This window comes from Entelurus aequoreus, linkage group LG17, assembly GCF_033978785.1.
Source record: "Entelurus aequoreus isolate RoL-2023_Sb linkage group LG17, RoL_Eaeq_v1.1, whole genome shotgun sequence".
Taxonomy (NCBI): Eukaryota; Metazoa; Chordata; class Actinopteri; order Syngnathiformes; family Syngnathidae; genus Entelurus; species Entelurus aequoreus.
The window spans coordinates 20,207,280-20,228,963 of NC_084747.1; the positions used below are offsets into that span (position 1 = coordinate 20,207,280).

Below are 21,684 nucleotides of genomic sequence, written 5' to 3' on the forward strand. Positions count from 1 at the left end.
ATACACCCCCCACTACCACCAAACCCTTCCCCCGAATTTGGAGGTCTCAAGGTTGGCAAGTATGCCCACAGATGTTATCAATTTCAAATAAAATCAAGCTTTATTTATAAAGCACTTTTCATACATAAAAGAAGTGCAACGCAAAGTGCTTTACAAAGTTAAAAACAATACCCCGGTGACCCATATCCCCCATTGTTACATGCGTACGCACGGACACAAATACCAAACACAAACACACATACACCACATACACACATATGCAACTATATGGACCAATGATTGCATGGCTGAGTACAGAGGAGACATGTGAGTAAACACTATCACATCTGCACTAGGAGGTCATCAGACCATGGCCACCAGGACGCTGACACAAAGCGCCCCCACACGCACGATCGATACCCCTTGAGGCAGTCGGCTCATCTGAGGAAAATAATAAACTTGTAAATTAGTATGAAACGTGAGTAGAGATGAAGAATAAAATACAAGTAAGACATATGAAGATTAATAAAAAGATACAAATAAAATTAATATACAGTAAATAAATAAAACTAAATAAAATCTTGCATAACTAATACGATAAAAAGTAAAATACAAATGACTTCAATAAAATAATTAATATCAGGTAAAAGCCAAATTTAAAAAAGGTGATTCTTAAGCCTGCTCTTAAAAACATGAATGTTCTCCGCAGCCCAGAGGTCCTCCGGAAAACTGTTCCATAGACGGGGGCCATAATGGTGGAAAGATGCCATCCCGTGACTTTGTGTCCTGACTTTGGGAATAATTAGGAGATGAGTGCTGGAAGATCTCAGGGCCCGGGAAGGTTCATAGGGTAAAAGCAAATCTGAAATACAAGAAGGCCCAATACCATAAAAACATTTTATAAACCATAAGAAGAACCTTAAAGGCCTACTGAAAGCCACTACTACCGACCACGCGGTCTGATAGTTTATATATCAATGATGAAATCTTAACATCTTAACTTATAAGGTGCAATTTTAAATTTCCCGGGAAATATCCGGCTGAAAACGTATCGGTATGATGAAGTTTGCGCGTGACGTCACAGGTTGAACGGAAGTATTGGGACACTATTGTGTCCCAATACAAACAGCTTCTGTTTTCATCGAAAAATTCCACAGTATTCTGGACATCTGTGTTGGTGAATCTTTTGCAATTTGTTTAATGAAGAATGGAGACAGCAAAGAAGAAAGCTGTAGGTGGGATCGGTGTATTAGCGGCTGGCTACAGCAACACAACCAGGAGGACTTTGAGTTGGATGGCAGACGCGCTATCCGACGCTAGCCGCCGACCGCACGGATGATCGGGTAAAGTCCTTCGTCGCGCCGTCGATCGCTGGAACGCAGGTGAGCACGGGTCGTGATGAGCAGATGAGGGCTGGCGTAGGTGGAGAGCTAATGTTTTTAGCATAGCTCTGTCGAGGTCCCGTAGCTAAGTTAGCTTCAATGGCGTCGTTAGCAACAGCATTGCTAGGCTTCGCCAGGCTGGACAGCATTAACCGTGTGGTTACAGGTCCAGGGTTTGGTTCGGTGTCTCCTGATAGTAGAAGTAATAGTAGTATTGTTGATCTTCTGTCTATCCTTCCAGTCAGGGGCATGTTTCTTCTGTTTCTATCTGCAGTTAAGCACGATGCTATCACGTTAGCTCCGAAGCTAAAGTGCTTCACCGATGTATTGTCGTCGAGATAAAAGTCACTGTGAATGTCCATTTCGCGTTCTCGACTCTCATTTTCAAGAGGATATAGTATCCGAGGTGGTTTAAAATACAAATCCGTGATCCACAATAGAAAAAGGAGAAAGTGTGGAATCCAATGAGCCAGCTTGTACCTAAGTTACGGTCAGAGCGAAAAAAGATACACCCTGGCGTCCTGCACTGCACTCTAATCCTTCATTCTCACTTTCCTCATCCACAAATGTTTCATCCTCGCTCAAATTAATGGGGTAATCTAATGGGGTAATCGTCGCTTTCTCGGTCCGAATCGCTCTCGCTGCTGGTGTAAACAATGTGCAGATGTGAGGAGCCTTTCAACCTGTGACGTCACGCTACTTCCGGTACAGGTAAGGCTTTTTTATCAGCGACCAAAAGTTGCGAACTTTATCGTCGATGTTCTCTACTAAATCAGCAAAAATATGGCAATATCGCAAAATGATAAAGTATGACACATAGAATGGACCTGCTATCCCCGTTTAAATAAGAACATTTCATTTCAGTAGGCCTTTAACTCCATCACTACAAGTGAAAAATCTGGGCGTCGTTTTCGACTCTGACCTTAGTTTTATACCACATGTAAAAAATATAACGAAAATAGGTTTTTATCATCTTAAGAATAGAGTTCGCCCAATTCTCTCTCAGGGCAACACGGAGACGCTAATACATATTTTTATTACAAGTGGTCTAGATTATTGTAACGCCCTGCTTTCAGGTCTTCCTAAAAAGGTTATTGCACCTTTACAATTATTCCAAAATTCAGCCCAATGATTGTAGTTTTGATATGTGTTTCTCTCTCAGGGGTTTGACCCGTGAGACGTCATAAGTTTTATAAGGAATCTCACCCAATTTGATGCTGCCATTAGGTCGCCATTTTGTGGGCAGCATGACTATATGGGGGTCATCCATCCATCAATTTTCTACCGCTTGTCCCTTTTAGGGTTGCGGGGGGTGCTGGAGCCTATCTCAGCTGCATACGCTCTTAAGGGTGTGCACAGCATTAACGTATATGACCCAATTGAAACAACCTTCTCCAGTCATGGTGCAAAAAAAATGCACCTTAAAAAACATTTAAATTACACTAATTTAAATCCATTACAAAGCATGATGGGAAAAATGCAAAACACTCTCAACCCATAAACTACAGTTTGTGATTTATGAAACCTTTGTTTTATTTGTGAAAATATATATTTTTAAAAGTCACATTTAACCCTTTTTATGCATGTGGACCACATTAGTCCAGGTCAAGATTAAAAACCACTATACTCAATAGTTCCAACATCTGAACGAGATTATCACACAGACCCTGAAGATTCATGAAAACAGACTTCTTTTTTTATGTGGACCTGGACTAATGTGATCCACATGCCTATAAAGCAGGGGTGGGCAATTAATTTTCACCGGGGGCCGCATAAGCAACCCGAGCACTGCTGGAGGGCCACACGACAATATTTCAATTAAATTTTGCTCAATATTATTTTTGATATACCATAAGATAAATAATAATGATGATAATAATAATAATTAATAATAATAATAATAATTTAATTTAACCTAACTTAACTTTATACAAAAGCAGATTGCTTTTGATGGTCACTTTATCCTGCATTATCCAACATTTTTCCCCATCAGATTTGGACAACCATCTGTTGTTAAAAATAGTTTGTAATCATATTTATTTTATATTGTTTTTTATATTGGTTTTATATGTAATTGTTTTTTCTTTTTATTCAGTCATTGGTGGAGCTAAGGATAATATTTGAATATTGTTTTTAATATTGTTGTGCAGCACTTTGGAAACATTTTGTTGTTTAAATGTGCTATATAAATAAAGTGGATTGGATTGTCACATCTGCCAGCTTGTCCCAACACGCATTTACCTATGTGAACGAGTCATTACCTGTGGTTGTCTCTTTAATTGACTGCATGGCTGCCAGCTACTCCGTGATTTGAAAGTCTGCAGTTATCCCACGTAAGAAGAAGAGCAGCTGGGCGGTGTCACGTACATCGCAGCTCTCATCCAAAGTTAGCGAAAAACAGTCCATGTCTCCGGGCATATCAGCGCAACAGAGTCCAATAAGCACTCCTTAAAGGCCTACTGAAACCCACTACTACCGACCACGCAGTCTGATAGTTTATATATCAATGATGAAATCTTAACATTGCAACACATGCCAATACGGCCGGGTTAACTTATAAAGTGCAATTTTAAAATTCCCGCCACACTTCCGGTTGAAAAACTCCTTTGGATATGATTTATGCGCGTGACGTCACAGAATCCACGGAAGTGGTTGGACCCCGTCGAACCCGATACAGAAACTTCTTGTTTTCTTCGACAAAATTCCACAGTATTCTGGACATCTGTGTTGGTGAATCTTTTGCAATTTGTTTAATGAACAATGGAGGCTGCAAAGAAGAACGTTGTAGGTGGGATCGATCGGTGTATTAGCGGCTAAGTACAATACTTACAGCAACACAACAAGGACTAGCAGACGCCTAGCCGATGCTTGCCGCCAAACCCACGGATGAAGTCCTTCGTCGCGCTGTCGATCGCTGGAATGCAGGTGAGCACGGCTGTTGATGGGAAGATGAGGGCTGGCTGGCGTAGGTGGAGCGCTAATGTTTTTATCATAGTTCTGTGAGGTCCGGTTGCTAAGTTGCTAAATTAGCCTTAGCGTCGTTAGCAACAGCATTGTTAAGCCTTACAAGGCTGAGAATTTTTAACCGTGTAGTTACATGTACATGGTTTAATAGTATTGTTGATTTTCTGTCTATCCTTCCAGTCAGGGGTTTATTTATTTTGTTTATATCTTCATTTGAGAACGATGCTATCACGTTAGCTCAGTAGCTAAGTGTGTCACCGATGTATTGTCGTGGAGATAAAAGTCACTCTGAATGTCCATTTCGCGTGCTCGACTCTCATTTTCAAGAGGATATAGTATCCGAGGTGGTTTAAAATACAAATCCGTGATCCACAATAGGAAAAGGAGAGAGTGTGGAATCCAATGAGCCAGCTTGTACCTAAGTTACGGTCAGCGCGAAAAAAGATACGTCCATCACTGCCTCTCTAATCCTTTACTGTAACGTTCCTCATCTACGAATCTTTCATCCTCGCTCAAATTAATGGGGTAATCGTCGCTTTCTCGGTCCGAATCTCTCTCGCTCCATTGTAAACAAAGGAAAATTGTGAGGAATATGGCCTCCTGTGACGTCACGCTACTTCCGGCACAGGCAAGGCTTTTTTTATCAGCAAGCAAAAGTTGCGAACTTTATCGTTGATTTTCTCTACTAAATCCTTTCAGCAAAAATATGGCAATATCGCGAAATGATCAAGTATGACACATAGAATGGATCTGTTAATCCCGTTTAAATAAAAAAAAATTCATTTCAGTAGGCCTTTAATAAACTCTCCGTCAGAAAACGCCTTACTTTTTCTGGCGCTTTTGTGAGAAATGACGAAACTTGTCTTGACGGCTGCATCTCTGGGGGTGTGAAATATGGCAAAAAGTCCTTGTTGGGTTTGCAGTTTTACCATCAACGCATCGGCCTCCCTTGCGCGCGCTTCATCAGACACATTCCGGTATTTTCCCTCGTGTTTCTTCGTGTAGTGGCGATTAAAATTATATTCTTTAAACACAGCAAGCTGTGTACCAAAAATTAAGCACACGGCTTTACCATTAATTTATGTAAAGAAATACTTGCCAGTCCATGTCTTGTTGAAAACACGCCATTCGTCATCAACTTTTCTTTTTTTAGTGTCTCATCACTTGTCTCTATGCACCTTCACTCACAGGTTCCCCCCGGACATACGGCATAAATAACACATTTCAAAATAAAAGCAGCACAGTTGTATTGCGCGCACGACATAGATGTTTTTTAAACTTTATTTTGTAATTTGTGATTGCGCCGTTCAATTCACTCACAATCGCACACGCGCATACGTCCACACGGAAGTAATACAAATAACGCTTTTCAAAACAAAAGCAGCACCGTTGTATTGCACACTCGACATAGATACTTTTTGAAATTTATTTTGTAATTTATGATTGGCCTCACGCGGGCCGGACAGGGATGCGCAAAGGGCCGGATGCGGCCCGCGGGCCGTACAATGCCCAGGTCTGCTATAAAGGGTTAGATATTCTTCTATTGCATGTTTACAAATATATTAAAGATTTCACAAATCACGTTTTTAACCTGGACATGGACTAATTTTGTCTACATGCATAAAAGGAGTTAAATGTGGCTTTTGGTGTGTGTTTAGTTACGATAGATTAAAGATTTCAATAGATTATAGATTATTAGCATGTAGACCACATTAGTCCAGATCAAAAACCACTATACCTGGATTTCTCAAATCTGGACTAAGTTATCCCACAGATCCCATGAAATAAATAAAAACACAGTTTGTAAAGTTATGAAACCTTTATTTTATTTCTGAAAATATAATAAAGGTGCATTTAACCCTTTTTAATGCTCGTAGACCACATTAGTCCAGGTCCAGATTAAAAACCTCCCTACTTAAAATTCTCACATCTGGACTAGACTACCCAAGAGACCCTGGAGCTCCAAAAAGATAAACATTTTTATCGGGACTAGAACAAACTGTGTTTTAATGAATTCAGGTTCTATGGATCTGAGGATTTTAAGTGGAGTGGTTTTTAATCTGGACCTGAACTAATGTAATCTAAATGCATAAAAGGGGTTGAATGTGGCTTTATTGCATTTTTTTTTTTTTACAAATATAATTTCACAGTTATTATGAATTTTCAGGGTCTGTTGGATAATTTAGTCCAGATTTGAGAAGTCGGGGTATAGTGGGTTTTGATGTGGACCTGGATTTATTTTGTCTACATGCATAAAAGGAGTAAAATGTGTCTTTTTGTGTGTGTTTTGGTTCAATAGACAAAAGATTTCCATATATTATAGATTATCAGCATGTCGACCACATTAGTCCAGATAAAAAAACACTATACCTGGATTTCTCAAATCTGGACTAGATTATCCCACAGATCCCATGAAATAAATAAAAACACAGTTTGTAAAGTTATGAAACCTTTATTTTATTTCAGAAAATATAATAAAGGTGCATTTAACCATTTTTAATGCTTGTAGACCACATTAGTCCAGGTCCAGATTAAAAACCACCCCACTTAAAATTCTCACATCTGGACTAGACTACCCAAGAGACCCTGGAGCTCCAAAAAGACACAATTGTTTATCGGGACTTGAACAAACTGTGTTTTAATGAATTCAGGTTCTATGGATCTGAGGATTTTAAGTGGAGTGGTTCTTAATCTGGACCCAGACTAATGTCATATAAATGCATATAATGGCTTGAATGTTTTATTGCATTTTTTTACCAATATAATTTCACAAACTGTGTTTTTATGAAATTTCGGGGTCTGTCGGATAATTTAGCCCAGATTAGGGCTGCAACAACTAATCGATTAAATCGATTATAAAAATAGTTGCCGATTAATTTAGTCATCGATTCGTTGGATCTATGTTATGCGCATGCGCAGAGGCTTTTAAAAAAAATATATATATATATATATATATATATTTTTAAAATAAATCTTTATTTATAAACTGCAACATTTACAAACAGCTGAGAAACAATAATCAAAATAAGTATGGTGCCAGTATGCTGTTTTTTTTAAATAAAATGCTGGAAAGGATAGAAATGTAGTTTGTCTCTTTTATCCGATTATTAATCGATTAATCAAAGTAATAATCAACAGATTAATCGATTATCAAATTAATCGTTAGTTGCAGCCCTACTCCAGATTTGAGAAGTCGGGGTATAGTGGGTTTTGATGTGGATTTATGTGGTCTACATGCCTGAAACAAGGGTCAAACGTGTCTTTATTAGAATTTCACAAGTATATTAAAAGTTTCGCCCTGCGATGAGGCGGCGACTTGTCCAGGGTGTACCCCGCCTACTGCCCGAATGCAGCTGAGATAGACTCCAGAACCCCCAGCGACCCTGAAAAAGGGACAAGCGGTAGAAAATGGATGGATGGATTAAAAGTTTCACAAACCATCAACTTTGTTGTAATGATTATTTATTTATTTATATTTGTGTTGCATTGTTGTTTTTGGTCGTTATTTTGCACAGGTGACACAATGATTTATTGATATAGACTATCAGTATCGGTTCATTTGAATCGTCAGCTATCTTCAGCCTTGTTACTGTCGGTCATTTTAAACGTCAACAACATGGCCGCTCTGATCGTCAAAGTAAGAGTTTTTGTTAGCGGATGGCCTTCATAGTCCCCAAGAGCTGGTGAGATGACTGACACCTACTGGACTGGAGTGGAACACGTGTTTATGGTTGTGTGCCAACATGTCCCTTAAGCTGCGATCATTCTGTGTCTTTATGCAACCAAACAAAAAAATAATTTGCAAACGAAAAAAATTGATTCAATTTTGTATTTCTAAGTCTAAGAAAAAGTAATTTGGTTGCAAAATATTTTTGGGGTTGTAAATTGTAGGTTTTTTTGCTTTGTTTTTTTACAATTTTTTTTTTCTATTTGGTTGCCAGTATTTTTTATGTGGTTACAAATTTGAGGGTTTTTTGGGGAGGAAAAACATTGTCGATTTCTGGTTAAATCATTTTTTGTAAAAAAAAATAAAAATAGTTTGGTCGTTCAAATAATTGTTTTTGGCTGCAGTTCGTTTTTTTTTTCATGGTTAAAATATTTTTTGTTACAAATCATTTTTTGAAGTCTTTTTTTTTTGTTACACATTTTTTTGTGTTAAATTGTTTTTCAGTTGCCAATTTTGGGGTTTAAAAATGTATTTCTTTAGTTGCAAAAATTGTATATATTTTTTAAAACATTTTTGGGGTCACAAATCGATTTTTGGTTAAAACGTTTTTGCTACAAATGTTTTTTTTGTTTGGTTAAAATACATCTTTTGTTTGCAGTTCGTTTTTTGGTTACAAATATTTTGTTATGGTTAGATTTTTTTCGTTGCAAATCTTGATTTGGTTACAAATAATTGTTTTGTTTCAAATCGTTTTTTGGTTGTTAGACTTTTTAAAACAAATTTTTCAAATGTTTCAGTTGCAATTATTTATTTGCAAATATTTATTTTTTTTACAATATTTTTTGGGTTTGAAATAAAAAAAATTAGCTGCAAATTGTAACATGTTTTTGGGATGTATATAGTTTTTTGGTCACAAATCGTTTTTTTGGTTAAATTATGTTTTTTCTTTTACAATTTTTTTTTTTGGTCGAGCACATTGAGTTGAAGTCAGCAAAGACTTGAAAGTTTGATTGACGTAATCTCGTTAAGTCAACTTCTCACTTCCTGTGCAGCAAAGTGAGGAACAGGAAGTTGTACCTGGCCACCTTTGTGTCCGTGCTGGGTCCCATGAGCTTTGGCTTCGTGCTGGGCTACAGCTCGCCCGCCATCCCGGAGCTCAGCAGGAGCTCGGACCCCCGGCTGCGGCTGGACGAGGTGCAGGCGTCCTGGTTCGGGGTAGGACTCTGTCAGCACCGAGGCGCCCGATTGGTTGCCCGATGTCCTCACGTGTCGCCTCTCTCCCACAGTCCATCGTGACGTTGGGAGCGGCGGCGGGCGGCCTGCTGGGCGGCTGGATGGTGGAGAAGGCGGGCAGGAAGCTGACGCTCATGTTCTGCTCGCTGCCCTTCGTCTTCGGCTTCACCGTCGTCATCGCCGCGCAGAACATCTGGATGCTCTACGTCGGCAGGGCGCTGACCGGCCTCGCCAGCGGCGTCACCTCGCTCGTCGTGCCGGTGAGACGCCCTCTTACCTTATTTCCTGTAACGTGACCACCGCAATTGACCACGTGTGTTTGGCGTCAGCTGTACATTTCCGAGATGGCTCACGAGCGCGTGCGAGGTACGCTGGGCTCGTGCGTGCAGCTCATGGTGGTGCTCGGCATCATGGGAGTCTACCTGGCAGGTGCGTAACTGCTGATCAATAATCAATCGTCTATTGATGTCTTGATAGACTAAAGAATTGATTGGGAGCTCACCCACAACCTGGTCACATGGCCAGAGGTGGGCGGAGCCACGCCGCCACACAAAACATCAAAGACGTACGGAGGGTCAAATGGGCCCAAATTAAAAAATTAACTCATCATTGGTTAATTATATTTGGAATTAAATACATAAATGTGTCGTTATATTTAATGTAAAAGTACATCTCATTTTTCAATACCAGTGAAATATTTAGGATTATATCATTGAATTGTTGATTTCATTATATTTAATATCAATAATTACATAATTAGATCATGAAATAAATAATTTTGGTGATTAAATATGTTATTTTACATATTTTTCATCCTAATTATAATGAATTAATGAGACATTTAAGTCATTATTTAAAGATATTATTTATATTATGTTGTCCCAGTAGACCAGGGGGTCCAAACTTCTTCAACTGAAATCCCGCGGGAGCCATTTTTATGTTTTTATCTTCGTAACCAATTCAATATTTCCATTTTTTTTTTACCTTTTAGGGCTCTCCTTAGGTTTTTTAGGTTTTATGCCCTTTTTGTTAAGGAAAACCCTGTTTTTTTTTAATGGCAAAAACACAAAATATGCTACATTTTTCGCCCCCAAAAAATGTATACGTGAAATGTGAATTAATTGGAGTTTCAAAAGGTCAATAATTCATAATATCATTGATTTAAAAATTTTTTAAAAACACAAAAAATATTGGGGACCCCGAAGGGTCCCACTCATAAGTGTTACAATAATTTTTTTTTTTTTTACTTTCCACGTTTAAATCTCTAGATCGTCTATCTGTCGAATATAGATTTTTATTATTTTTATTTGTTTTATGCTGTTTTTGTCATAGAAAACTGTTTTTATAAGGCAAAAACACAAAATATGCAATATTTTCCCCCAAAATTAATTCAGTGGAATATTTACTGTGAATTAATAGGAGCCTTTACTGTGAATTAATAAGAGCCTTTATTGGTCAAATATTTATAAAAACATAGATTTTTATTCATTAATATCTTTTGAGCAATTACATTTGGAAAAAAAACCCTAACTAAAACTATTGGGGACCACACATTATTTTATTTTTTTAACTTTCAACGCTTTAACTTCAGATCCTTTGAATATACATTTTCTATTATTTTTTTAATGTTTGTTTTATGTTGTTTTTGTAATAGAAAACTCTGTTTTTAATAAGGCGAAAACTCAAAATATGTAATATATTTTCCCTCAAATTAATTCAGTGGAATATGTGGAATATTTGATGTGAAGTAATTGGAGCCTTGAATAGACCAATAATTCATAAAAACATTGATTTAGATTCAATAATGTTTTTTGAGCAATGACAGTTTATAAAAAAAAACACAAAAATTATTACTCATAAGTGTTACAAGTAAGTCATACATTATTTTCTTTCTTTTTTTACTTTCAACTTTAGATCTACCCGTTCTTGTTTATTTGTTTTATGCTGTTTTTGTCATAGAAAACCCTGTTTTTAATGCAAAAACACAAAATATGCAATATTTTCACCCCAAAATGATTCAAAGTGGAATATTTGATGTGTGTGATGAGGTGGCGACTTGTCCAGGGTGTACCCCGCCTTCCGCCCGATTGTAGCTGAGATAGGCTCCAGCGCCCCCCGCGACCCCGAAGGGAATAAGCGGTAGAAAATGGATGGATGGATGGATATTTGATGTGAATTGATTGGAGCCTTCAATAGGTCCATAATTCATAAAAATATTGATTTTGATTCAATAATATTTTTTGAGCAATGACAGTTAAAAAAAGAAAAAAACACAAAAATTATTGGGTACCCAAAAGTCCCACTCATAAGTGTTACAAATAAGTTAAACATAATTTTAAATATTTTTTTTTACTTTCAATGTTTCAACTTCAGATCTATCCGTGGAATATATATATTTTTAATTATTTGTTCATGTTTATGTGTTTTATGCTGTTTTTGTCATAGAAAACTGTTTTTATGAGGCAAAAACACAAAATATGCAATATTTTCGCCCCAAAAAAGATTCAAAGTGGAATATTTGATGTGAAGTAATTGGAGCCTTCAATAGGTCAATAATTCATAAAAACATAGATTTTATATCTCAATAGTATTTTTTGAGCAATGACTGTTAAAAAAAGAAAAAGACACTAAATTGATTTGGGACCGAAAAGGGTCCCACTCGTAAGTGTTACAAATAAGTCATACATTATTTTTAATTGTTTTTACTTTCAATGTTTCAACTTCAGATCTATCCATCAGACATACATTTTTATTATTTATTTTTGATGATTGGTTTACTGTGTTTTTGTCATAGAAAACTCTGTTTTTATAAGGCAAAAACATAAAATTATGCAGTATTTTCCCCAAAAAATATTTCAAAATGGAATATTTGAAGTGAAGTAATTGGAGCCTTGAATAGACAAACAATTCATTAAAAAACATTGTTTTTGAGTCATTGTTATTGTTTGAGCAATAAAAGTTTGAAAAAAAAACAAACTGTGAAATTCTTGGGGACCCAAAAGGATCCCACTCATAACTGTTATAAATAAGTCATACATTATTTTTCACTTCTTTACTTTCAACATTTCAGCTTCAGATATATCCGTGGATTATAATGTTTTATTATTTGTTCATGTTTATTTGTTTTATGCTGTTTTTGTAATAGAAAACTCTGTTTTTATAAGGCAAAAACACAAAATGTGCAATATTTTCGCCCCAAAATGATTCAATTTGGAATATTTGATGTGAATTAATTGGAGCCTTTAATAGGTCAATCATTCATAAAAACATTGATTTTAAATCTCAATAATATTTTTTGAGCAATGACAGTTTAAAGAAATAAAAAACACTGAAATTATTGGGGACCCAAAATGGTCCCACTTGAAAGTGTTACAAATAAGTCATACATAATTTTTTATTGTTTTTACTTTCAACGTTTAAACTTCAGATCTATCCCTCGGACATACATTTTCATTATTTATTTTTGTTTATTGGTTTACTGTGTCATAGAAAACTGTTATTATAAGGCAAAAACACAAAATATGCAATATTTTCGCCCCAAAATGATTCAATGTGGAATATTTGATGTGAATTATTTGGAGCCTTGAATAGGTCAATAATTCAGTAAAAAAAACATTGATTTTGAGTCATTGTTATTGTTTGAGCAATGACAGTTAAAAAAACCCCACTAAAATTCTTGGGGACCGAAAAGGGTCCCGCTCATAAGTGTTATAAATAAGTCATACATAATTTTTTTTTTTTTTTTTACTTTCAATGTTTCAACTTTAGATCTATCCGTGGAAAATAATTGTTTTATTTATTTTTGTTTATTTGTTTTATGCTGTTTTTGTCATAGAAAACATAAGGCAAAAACATATAATATGCAGTATTTTCGCCCCAAAATGATCCAAAGTGGAATATTTGATGTGAATTACTTGGAGCCTTCAATAGGTCAATAATTCATAAAAACATTGATTTTGATTCCATAATATTTTTTGAGCAATTACAGTTAAAAAAAAGAAAAACACACTAAAATTATTGGGGACCCATAAGTGTTACAAAAAAGTCATACATTATTTTTTATTTTTTTTACTTTTAATGTTTAACTTCATATCTATTTGTCGAATATACATTTTTATTATTATTTTTTTTTAGAATGTGCCGCGAGCTGTTAAAAAATGAGCTGCGGTACACAAATGGCCCCAGGGCCGCACTTTGGTCACCCCTATGTTAGACCCTCCACAGAGAGGTTTGTTGCACCTGCGCTGCAAGTCCAACTCTGGTCAGGTGTTCTCTCACCGAAGTGATGGATAGACCACGCCCCCTGCCCCTCCCCCCGCAGGTCTTTTCATGGACTGGCGCTGGCTGGCGATCTGCAGCTCCATCCCACCCACGCTGCTGATGGTGTGCATGTGCTTCATGCCGGAGACGCCGCGCTTCCTGCTCTCCCACGGCAAGCGGCGCGAGGCTGAGGAGGCCCTGCGCTTCCTGCGGGGGCCCCAGGCCCCCGTGGAGTGGGAGTGCGCCCGCATCGAAGACGCGTGCGACGAGCAGGTGAGCTCGGCTCCCGCCGACATGTCCCGCCCACCAGCCCGGTGTTTGTCCTCCCACAGGGCTCCACTTTCCAGTTGTCGGACCTGAAGGATGCGGGCGTGTACAAGCCGCTGGTGATCGGCGTCTTGCTGATGGTTTTCCAGCAGATGACGGGCATCAACGCCATCATGTTCTACGCCGAGGACATCTTCGAACGGGCACACTTCAAGGTGCCGGGTGGCTTTGGCCGGCGAGCGCGGCCGGGTCAGTGACGGATGTTCTTGTGTCGCCCCAGGAGAGCGACCTGGCCTCAGTCATCGTGGGCCTGATCCAGGTGGTCTTCACGGGCGTGGCGGCGCTGGTCATGGACAAGGCCGGGAGAAAAGTCCTCCTCGTGGTCTCAGGTAGCATCCAACTTCCTCCCCATGTCTTGCAAACTTGCTGCCCGCTTTGTGTCCCGCTCGTCAAGGTGTCGCCATGGCGATCAGCACCGCGGGCCTGGGGGTTTATTTCCACCTGACGTCCGGACCTTCTCCGGTGGGGGCGCCGCAAGCCGACCTGGCCTGGCTGGCCCTCGCCAGCATATCCGTCTTCATCACAGGTGAGGCGGGACTCGGTGAAAATGCATAATCGGCGGTTTGTGGTCCTGAAGAGCGTGTTTTTGTGTGTGTGCAGGCTTCGCTCTGGGCTGGGGTCCCATCCCGTGGTTGGTCATGTCGGAGATCTTCCCCCTCAAAGTCAGAGGCTTCGCCAGCGCCGTCTGCGTGCTCACCAACTGGGGGATGGCCTTCGTCGTCACCAAGAGCTTCCAGGACATGATGGTGAGTTGTGGGCAGGACTGACACCTAGTGGACTGGAGTGGAACACATGTTCTTGTGTCTTACATGCAACCAAACAATTTGATCAAGATTCATTTAAAATAAACAAAACATTTCAAACAAAAACATTTTTAGGGGTTTCAAATCGTTTTTTGTTTGTTTACAAACATTTTTTGGTGACAAATTGTTTATTTGGCTGCAATGTAGGGTTTTTGTTGCAAGTTGTTTTTGTGGTTCCACATTTGTTTTTGGTTAAAAAAAAGGTTTTGCTATGAATATTTTTTTGGGGGGGAGGGTTTGCAGTTTCTTTTTTGAGTTGCAATTATTTTTTAATTTAGTTCAAAATTTTTGGGGGTTAAATATCGGTTATTTTGGGTTACAAATCCTTTTACTTGTTAAAAAATCATATTTAATGTTTCAAAAAACAGTTATTTTGGGTTGCAAATCTTGTTTTGGGGGGTTAAAAATAGTTTTTTTGGGAAAGGTTCAGAAATATTTTAGTTTTCTTAAAAAAATGTTTTTATTGTTACAAATATTTAATTTTAGTTCAAATTATTTGGGGTTAAAAATTGGTTATTTTGGGTTAGAAATCTTTATTTTTTTTGTTAAAAATAATTTTAATGTTTGGAATATTTAATTTTAATTAAATATTTTTTGGGTTGAAAATTGGTTATTTTGGGTTTGCAAATCTTGTTTTGAGGGGTTAAAAATAATTTTGGTTCTTTTTGGTTCCTAGTCTTTTTTTTATTATTAAAAATCCTCTTTATTGTTACAAATATTTTATTTAGGTTAAATATTTATGTATTAAAAATGAAAAAATAGGTTTTTTTGGAGGCAAATTAAAGATTGTTGTGGTTATAAATCTGTTTATATTGTAAAAAAAATATATATATATTAATTTATTGTTAAAAAAAAAATGTTTTGGGGTTAAAATCGTTTTTATGGTTGCAAATAGTTTTTGAGGGTTTAAAATCGTTTTTTTATGTACAATTTTTTGGTGAACTTGTTTTTTTCTTAACAAATCATTTTTAGTTGCAAATATTTTTCTTTTAAATAAAAAATGAATAGATGGATGGATGTTACAAATTTATTTTTGGTGAAGCATTTTTGGGGGTTAAAAAGAAAAAAAAGTGTTTTGGTGGCAAATCAAGGTTTATTTGTTATTAATTTTTTGGTTAAAATTATTATTTTTTGGTTACAATTCGTTTTCATAGTTGCAAATATTTTTTTGTTTTTTCTTTACACAATTGTTTTTTAGTTGCAAATTATTTATTTTTACAATTTTATTTTTAGGTTACAAATCATTTTTGTTACAGATCGATTGTTTCCTGGTTAAAAATGGTTCTTTGGTCACAAATATTTATTGTTAAAATCTTTTATTCTTTAACCAGCAAGTAAGAAGCCTTGTTATTGGTCAGTTTCAGAGCTCGCTGCCTACTTCTGCCCTCAACACTGTTGGACTTAGACTTCCTTTTTATTGTTAATCAAATTTGAACTTTACAGTACAAATAAGAACGACATTTCGTTGCATTAGCTTATGGTAGTGCAGGATAAAAGAGCAATAAGGTGCAGATATAAATAAATAGATTGATTGATAATAGAGGTAAATTATTGGTATTATTCATTATCAATAGCGCTATTTCTATTGGTATTTGTATTGCTCCATTTGTAGTGTAATAATGCTCATTGTCATTTATGTATTATTATTTATTTCACTAACTGCTTCTTTGCTATCACTTTTACCATCACATTTGTACATATCCAATTTGCTGATGTTGCTCTATTGTTGTTGTGTTTGCTGTTGTTGTTTTTGTCTCTCTGTCTTATCCCCCTCTTGTCCCCACAATTTCCCCCTCTGTCTTCCTTTTTTTCTCTTTCTATCCCCTCCTGCTCCAGCCTGGCTGCACCAAATGATAATATAAATGCATTTAATAAAGTCAAATACAAATAAGGCAACAAGAGAAGTATCCCACACTTCTCTTTTTTAAAGTAAATGTGTATAGCCGATATGGGCATCTACATCAACTACTGTATATGATTTGCCTGAGAAGCTGGACAGGACAAAAATAAAAAATAAATAAATAGATTACTGTACAGATAAATATATTGCACTTTTGTATATGCATCCACGCTTATGGATGTATGTTATATTGTCTTTATAATCCAGCCAGTTAATCCATTTTTGGGGGGAAGTATGATGCGTTCAAGAGTCTTATGGCCTGAGAGAAGAAGCTGTTACAGAACCTGGAGGTTCTGCTACGGAGGCTGCGGAACCTCTTTCTAGAGTCCAGCAGTGAAAACAGTCCTTGGTGGGGGTGGGAGGAGTTTCTGCAGATTTTCTGAGCCTTGGTCAGGCAGCGGCTTTTTGCGATCTCCTGGATAGAAGGAAGAGGAGTCTTGATGATCTTTTCCGCCGTCCTCACCACTCTCTGGAGAGACGTCCAGTCTGAGGCACTGCAGGCTCCAGTCCAGACAGAGATGCTGTTGGTCAGTAGGCTCTCTAAAGTGCCTCTGTAGAATGTGGTGAGAATTGGGGGAGGGAGCTGGGCTCTTTTCATCCGACGCAAAAAGTGCATGCGCTGCTGAGCTCTTTTTACAAGAGCTCCGGTGTGTAGGGACCAGGTCATATTGTCAGTTATCTGCACCCCCAGGAACTTGGTGCTGCTTACGATCTCCACTGCTGTGCCGTTGATGAAGAGTGGAGCGTGGCTGGACTGGTGCCTCCTGAAGTCGACGATGATCTCCTTGGTCTTGTCGACGTTCAGGACCAGGTTGTTGGTTCTGCACCAGTCAACCAGATGTTTCACATCTTCCCTGTAATCCATGTCGTTGTTGTCACGGATGAGGCCCACTACTGTTGTGTCGTCCGCATACTTCGCAATGTGGTTAGTAGTGGACCTGGCGCAGCAGTCATGGGTCATCAACGTGAACAGCAGTGGACTCAGGACGCAGCCCTGGGGGGAGCCGGTGCTAAGGGAGATGGCACTGGAGGTGTTGTCGCCCACTCTCACAGACTGGGGTCTGTCTGTGAGGAAGTCAAGCAGCCAGTTGCATAGGGGGGTACTGAATCCAAGAGGGGCCAGTTTGCTCACCAAGTGCTGCAGGATGATGGTGTTGAACGCCGAGCCAAAGTCCAGAAACAACATCCGCATGTGTGTGTCCTTTCCTTCTAAGCTCAGGTGGAGTGCAGAGGAGATGGCGTCCTCTGTGGAGCGGTTAGGGCGATAAGCAAACTGGTATGAGTCGAATGTGGGGGGAAGTCTGGAGACAATGTATTCCTTTACCAGCCTCTCGAAGCACTTTATTATGATGGGGGTGAGTGCCACGGGGGCGATAATCATTGAGGGAGGAGATTGTGGGTTTTTTAGGCACTGGGATGATTGTGGCCGTCTTAAAACATGATAGTACCACAGCCTGGGTCAGCGAGGTGTTGGAAGAGGTCTGTGAGAACCCTAGCCAGCTGGTCTGCACATCCCTTTAGCACTCTGCCCGGAATGTCATCAGGTCCCGCTGCTTTCCGGGGGTTTACTCTCCTCAGGGTTCTCCGGACATCCGCTGTGTCCAGGTTGAGCGGCTGCTCATCAGGGCGAGGGATGGTGTTAAGTGCCTCAAATCTGCAAAGTAGTTGTTGAGGTCGTCTAACATTATTTAGAGACCCCGCCCACAAGATTGATGTTTAATCGTAACTGAAAAACGTTTGTTTGCTTAAAATCTCCGTGTTTCCTTCCAGACCCTCCTCACGAGCGCTGGAACCTTCTGGCTCTTCTCCTCCATGTGCGTCCTCAACCTGGTATTCACCGTGACCTTGGTCCCCGAGACCAAAGGCAAGACGTTGGAGCAGATCGAGGCGTCTTTCAGGGGCACGTCGGGCCCATGAGGGTCCAGCCTGGTCCACGCTGCTCATCTCAGGAATTAAGTCCCCGGGACTCTGTAAGCTCTTTTATCTCAAACCTTCTCTTGGCTCCTCCCCCAGAAGCTGCACGAGTGCTGGCTTGGGCAGGAGTGTCGAGGTTCACATGGTGTCAATGTAGGAGAGAAATAAGCTTTTTTTGTTTAGGAAATATGACCATAAAAGTATTTATTACATATGGGATTATTTATTCATTGTTTCACAGTACTGTGCAACCTTAGAGGTGGGCATTGAACTGACTCCTCCTTTCTGATTGGTCACTTGAGACTGACTGTCCCTTGGTCAGCCAATCAGAGGGAATTGTTGTATTATTGAAATATTGCTGTTTTTTCCATCAATATACATGTTTCACACTACAAGCGTGTCCCAATCATTCATCGTGCCATAAGGAGTTTAATGTTATCAACATTTTATTGTTATTCCCTTATGTCTCCCAAACGTGTCCTAATCTCTCCAAACTTTTTTTAGGTTGATTTTTATTGTTAGAAATATTTAATTTCGGTTAAACATTTTTGGGGTTAAAAGTTGTTTTTTTTGGGTTACAAATCTTTTTTTTTTTTTTTTTTAAACATTTTAATGATTAAATATTGTTGGGGTTAAAAATTGGTTATTTGGGGTTGCAAATCCTGTTTTGGGGGGGTTAAAAAAAATTTGTGTTCTTTTTGGTTCCAAGTCTTTTTTTTTAATTATTAAAAATCATTTTTATTGTTAGAAATATTTAATTTCTGTAAAAAAAAATTGGGGTTAAAAGTTGGGTTTTTTTGGGTTCCAAATCTCTTTAAAAAAATCTATTTTATTGTTACAAATATTTAATTTTGGTTAAACACGTTTGGGGTTAAAAGTTGGTTATTTTGGGTTACAAATCTTTTTTCGTTAAAAATTATTTTTAATGTTTTAAAAATTTAATTTGGACTAAATATTTTTCAGGTTAAAAAACAGTTATTTTGGGTTCAAATCGTTTTTGTTGTTAAAAATTGTTTATTGTTACAAATATTTAATTTTGCTTAAACATTTTGGGGGTTAGAAAAAATAGTTTATTTTGGGTTGCAAATTTATTTTAGGGATGTTAAAATCGTTTTTTTTTGGTGGAGGTTTACAATTTTTTTGTTAATCATTTTTATTTTTACAAATATTAAAGTTTAGTTCAACATATTTGGGGTTAAAAATCGGTGATTTTGGCTCACAATTCTTTTTTTGCAAAAAATAATGTTAATGTTTTAAATATTTAATTTTGATTGAATATTGTTGGGGTTAAAAATTGGTTATTTTGGGTTGCAAATCTTTTTTCCGTTAAAGATCATTTCAATGTTTTAAATATTTAATTGTGATTGAATATTGTTGGGGTTAAAAATGGGTTATTTTGGGTTAAAAATCATTTTGGTTCTTTTCGGTTTCAAGCCTTTTTTTAATTATTAAAAATCCTTTTTATTGTTACAAATATAACATTTTGGTTAATCATATTTGGTGTTAAAAATTGGTTATTTGGGGTTGCAAATCCTGTTTTGGGGGGGTTAAAAAAAATTTGTGTTCTTTTTGGTTCCAAGTCTTTTTTTTTAATTATTAAAAATCATTTTTATTGTTAGAAATATTTAATTTCTGTAAAAAAAAATTGGGGTTAAAAGTTGGGTTTTTTTGGGTTCCAAATCTCTTTAAAAAATCTATTTTATTGTTACAAATATTTAATTTTGGTTAAACACGTTTGGGGTTAAAAGTTGGTTATTTTGGGTTACAAATCTTTTTTCGTTAAAAATTATTTTTAATGTTTTAAAAATTTAATTTGGACTAAATATTTTTCAGGTTAAAAAACAGTTATTTTGGGTTCAAATCGTTTTTGTTGTTAAAAATTGTTTATTGTTACAAATATTTAATTTTGCTTAAACATTTTGGGGGTTAGAAAAAATAGTTTATTTTGGGTTGCAAATTTATTTTAGGGATGTTAAAATCGTTTTTTTTTGGTGGAGGTTTACAATTTTTTTGTTAATCATTTTTATTTTTACAAATATTAAAGTTTAGTTCAACATATTTGGGGTTAAAAATCGGTGATTTTGGCTCACAATTCTTTTTTTGCAAAAAATAATGTTAATGTTTTAAATATTTAATTTTGATTGAATATTGTTGGGGTTAAAAATTGGTTATTTTGGGTTGCAAATCTTTTTTCCGTTAAAGATCATTTCAATGTTTTAAATATTTAATTGTGATTGAATATTGTTGGGGTTAAAAATGGGTTATTTTGGGTTAAAAATCATTTTGGTTCTTTTCGGTTTCAAGCCTTTTTTTAATTATTAAAAATCCTTTTTATTGTTACAAATATAACATTTTGGTTAATCATATTTGGTGTTAAAAATTGGTTATTTTGGGTTACAAATCTTTTTTTGATAAAAAATAATTTTTAATGTTTCAAATATTTAATTTGGACTAAATATTTTTGGGGTCAAAAATTGGTTATTTTGGGTTGCAGATCTTGTTTTGGTGGGTTAAAAATCATGTTGGTTTTTTGGGTTCCAAATCTTTTTTTGTTGTTGTTAAAAATAATTTTTATTGTTACAAATATAAAATTTTGCCTAAACATTTTTGGGGTGTGGGGAATGTGCCATTGTAATATTTTTTACAAAAAAATAGTTGTAAGCCAAAATAACCGATTTTTAACCACGAATATGTTGAACTAAAATTAAATATTTGAAACAATAAAACTATATTTTTAAGAAAACAAAAAAAGATTTGTAAACCTTTCCCAAAAAAACGATTTATAACATCCCAAAAATAGATTTGCAACACAAAATAACCGATTTTAATTAATTAATTATTAATTAATTAATAACCTTTAAATAGACTCCCTTTTTAGACCAGTTGATCTGCCGTTTCTTTTCTTTTCTTTTCTACTCTGCTCCGGGGTGGACCGCTAGCCTGTCTATCAGATGGGGACATCTCTACGCTGCTGACCCGTCTCCACTCGGGATGGTTCCCGCTGGCCCCACCATGGACTGGACTTTCGCTGATGTGTTGGACTTTCACAATATTATATCAGACCCACTCGACACCGAGGATGTCGTTGTGGCTTGTACAGCCCTTTGAGACACTAGTGATTTAGGGCTATATAAATAAACATTGATTGATTGATTGATGATTTTTTTTCGCCCCAAAAATGTTTAAGCAAAATAAAATAGTTGTAACATCCATCAATCCATTTTCTACCGCTTGTCCCTTTTGGGGTCGCGGGTG

General features: G+C 37.0%; 1 protein-coding gene across 2 annotated transcripts in view; it reads left to right on the plus strand.

The window, feature by feature from the left end:
* slc2a8 (solute carrier family 2 member 8) overlaps nucleotides 1-18,641 on the plus strand; it is a 20,269-nt gene extending 1,628 nt beyond the window's left edge. For both annotated transcript variants that reach the window (XM_062025180.1, XM_062025181.1), the window contains 9 exons: nucleotides 9,045-9,207; nucleotides 9,279-9,485; nucleotides 9,555-9,654; nucleotides 13,547-13,758; nucleotides 13,818-13,967; nucleotides 14,033-14,141; nucleotides 14,207-14,338; nucleotides 14,413-14,558; nucleotides 18,286-18,641. In XM_062025180.1, the coding sequence (XP_061881164.1) occupies nucleotides 9,045-9,207; nucleotides 9,279-9,485; nucleotides 9,555-9,654; nucleotides 13,547-13,758; nucleotides 13,818-13,967; nucleotides 14,033-14,141; nucleotides 14,207-14,338; nucleotides 14,413-14,558; nucleotides 18,286-18,432 (1,366 nt within the window). In that variant the 3' untranslated portion in view covers nucleotides 18,433-18,641. The remainder of the gene's footprint in view (nucleotides 1-9,044; nucleotides 9,208-9,278; nucleotides 9,486-9,554; nucleotides 9,655-13,546; nucleotides 13,759-13,817; nucleotides 13,968-14,032; nucleotides 14,142-14,206; nucleotides 14,339-14,412; nucleotides 14,559-18,285) is intronic.
* Nucleotides 18,642-21,684: the final 3,043 nt, after the last annotated feature.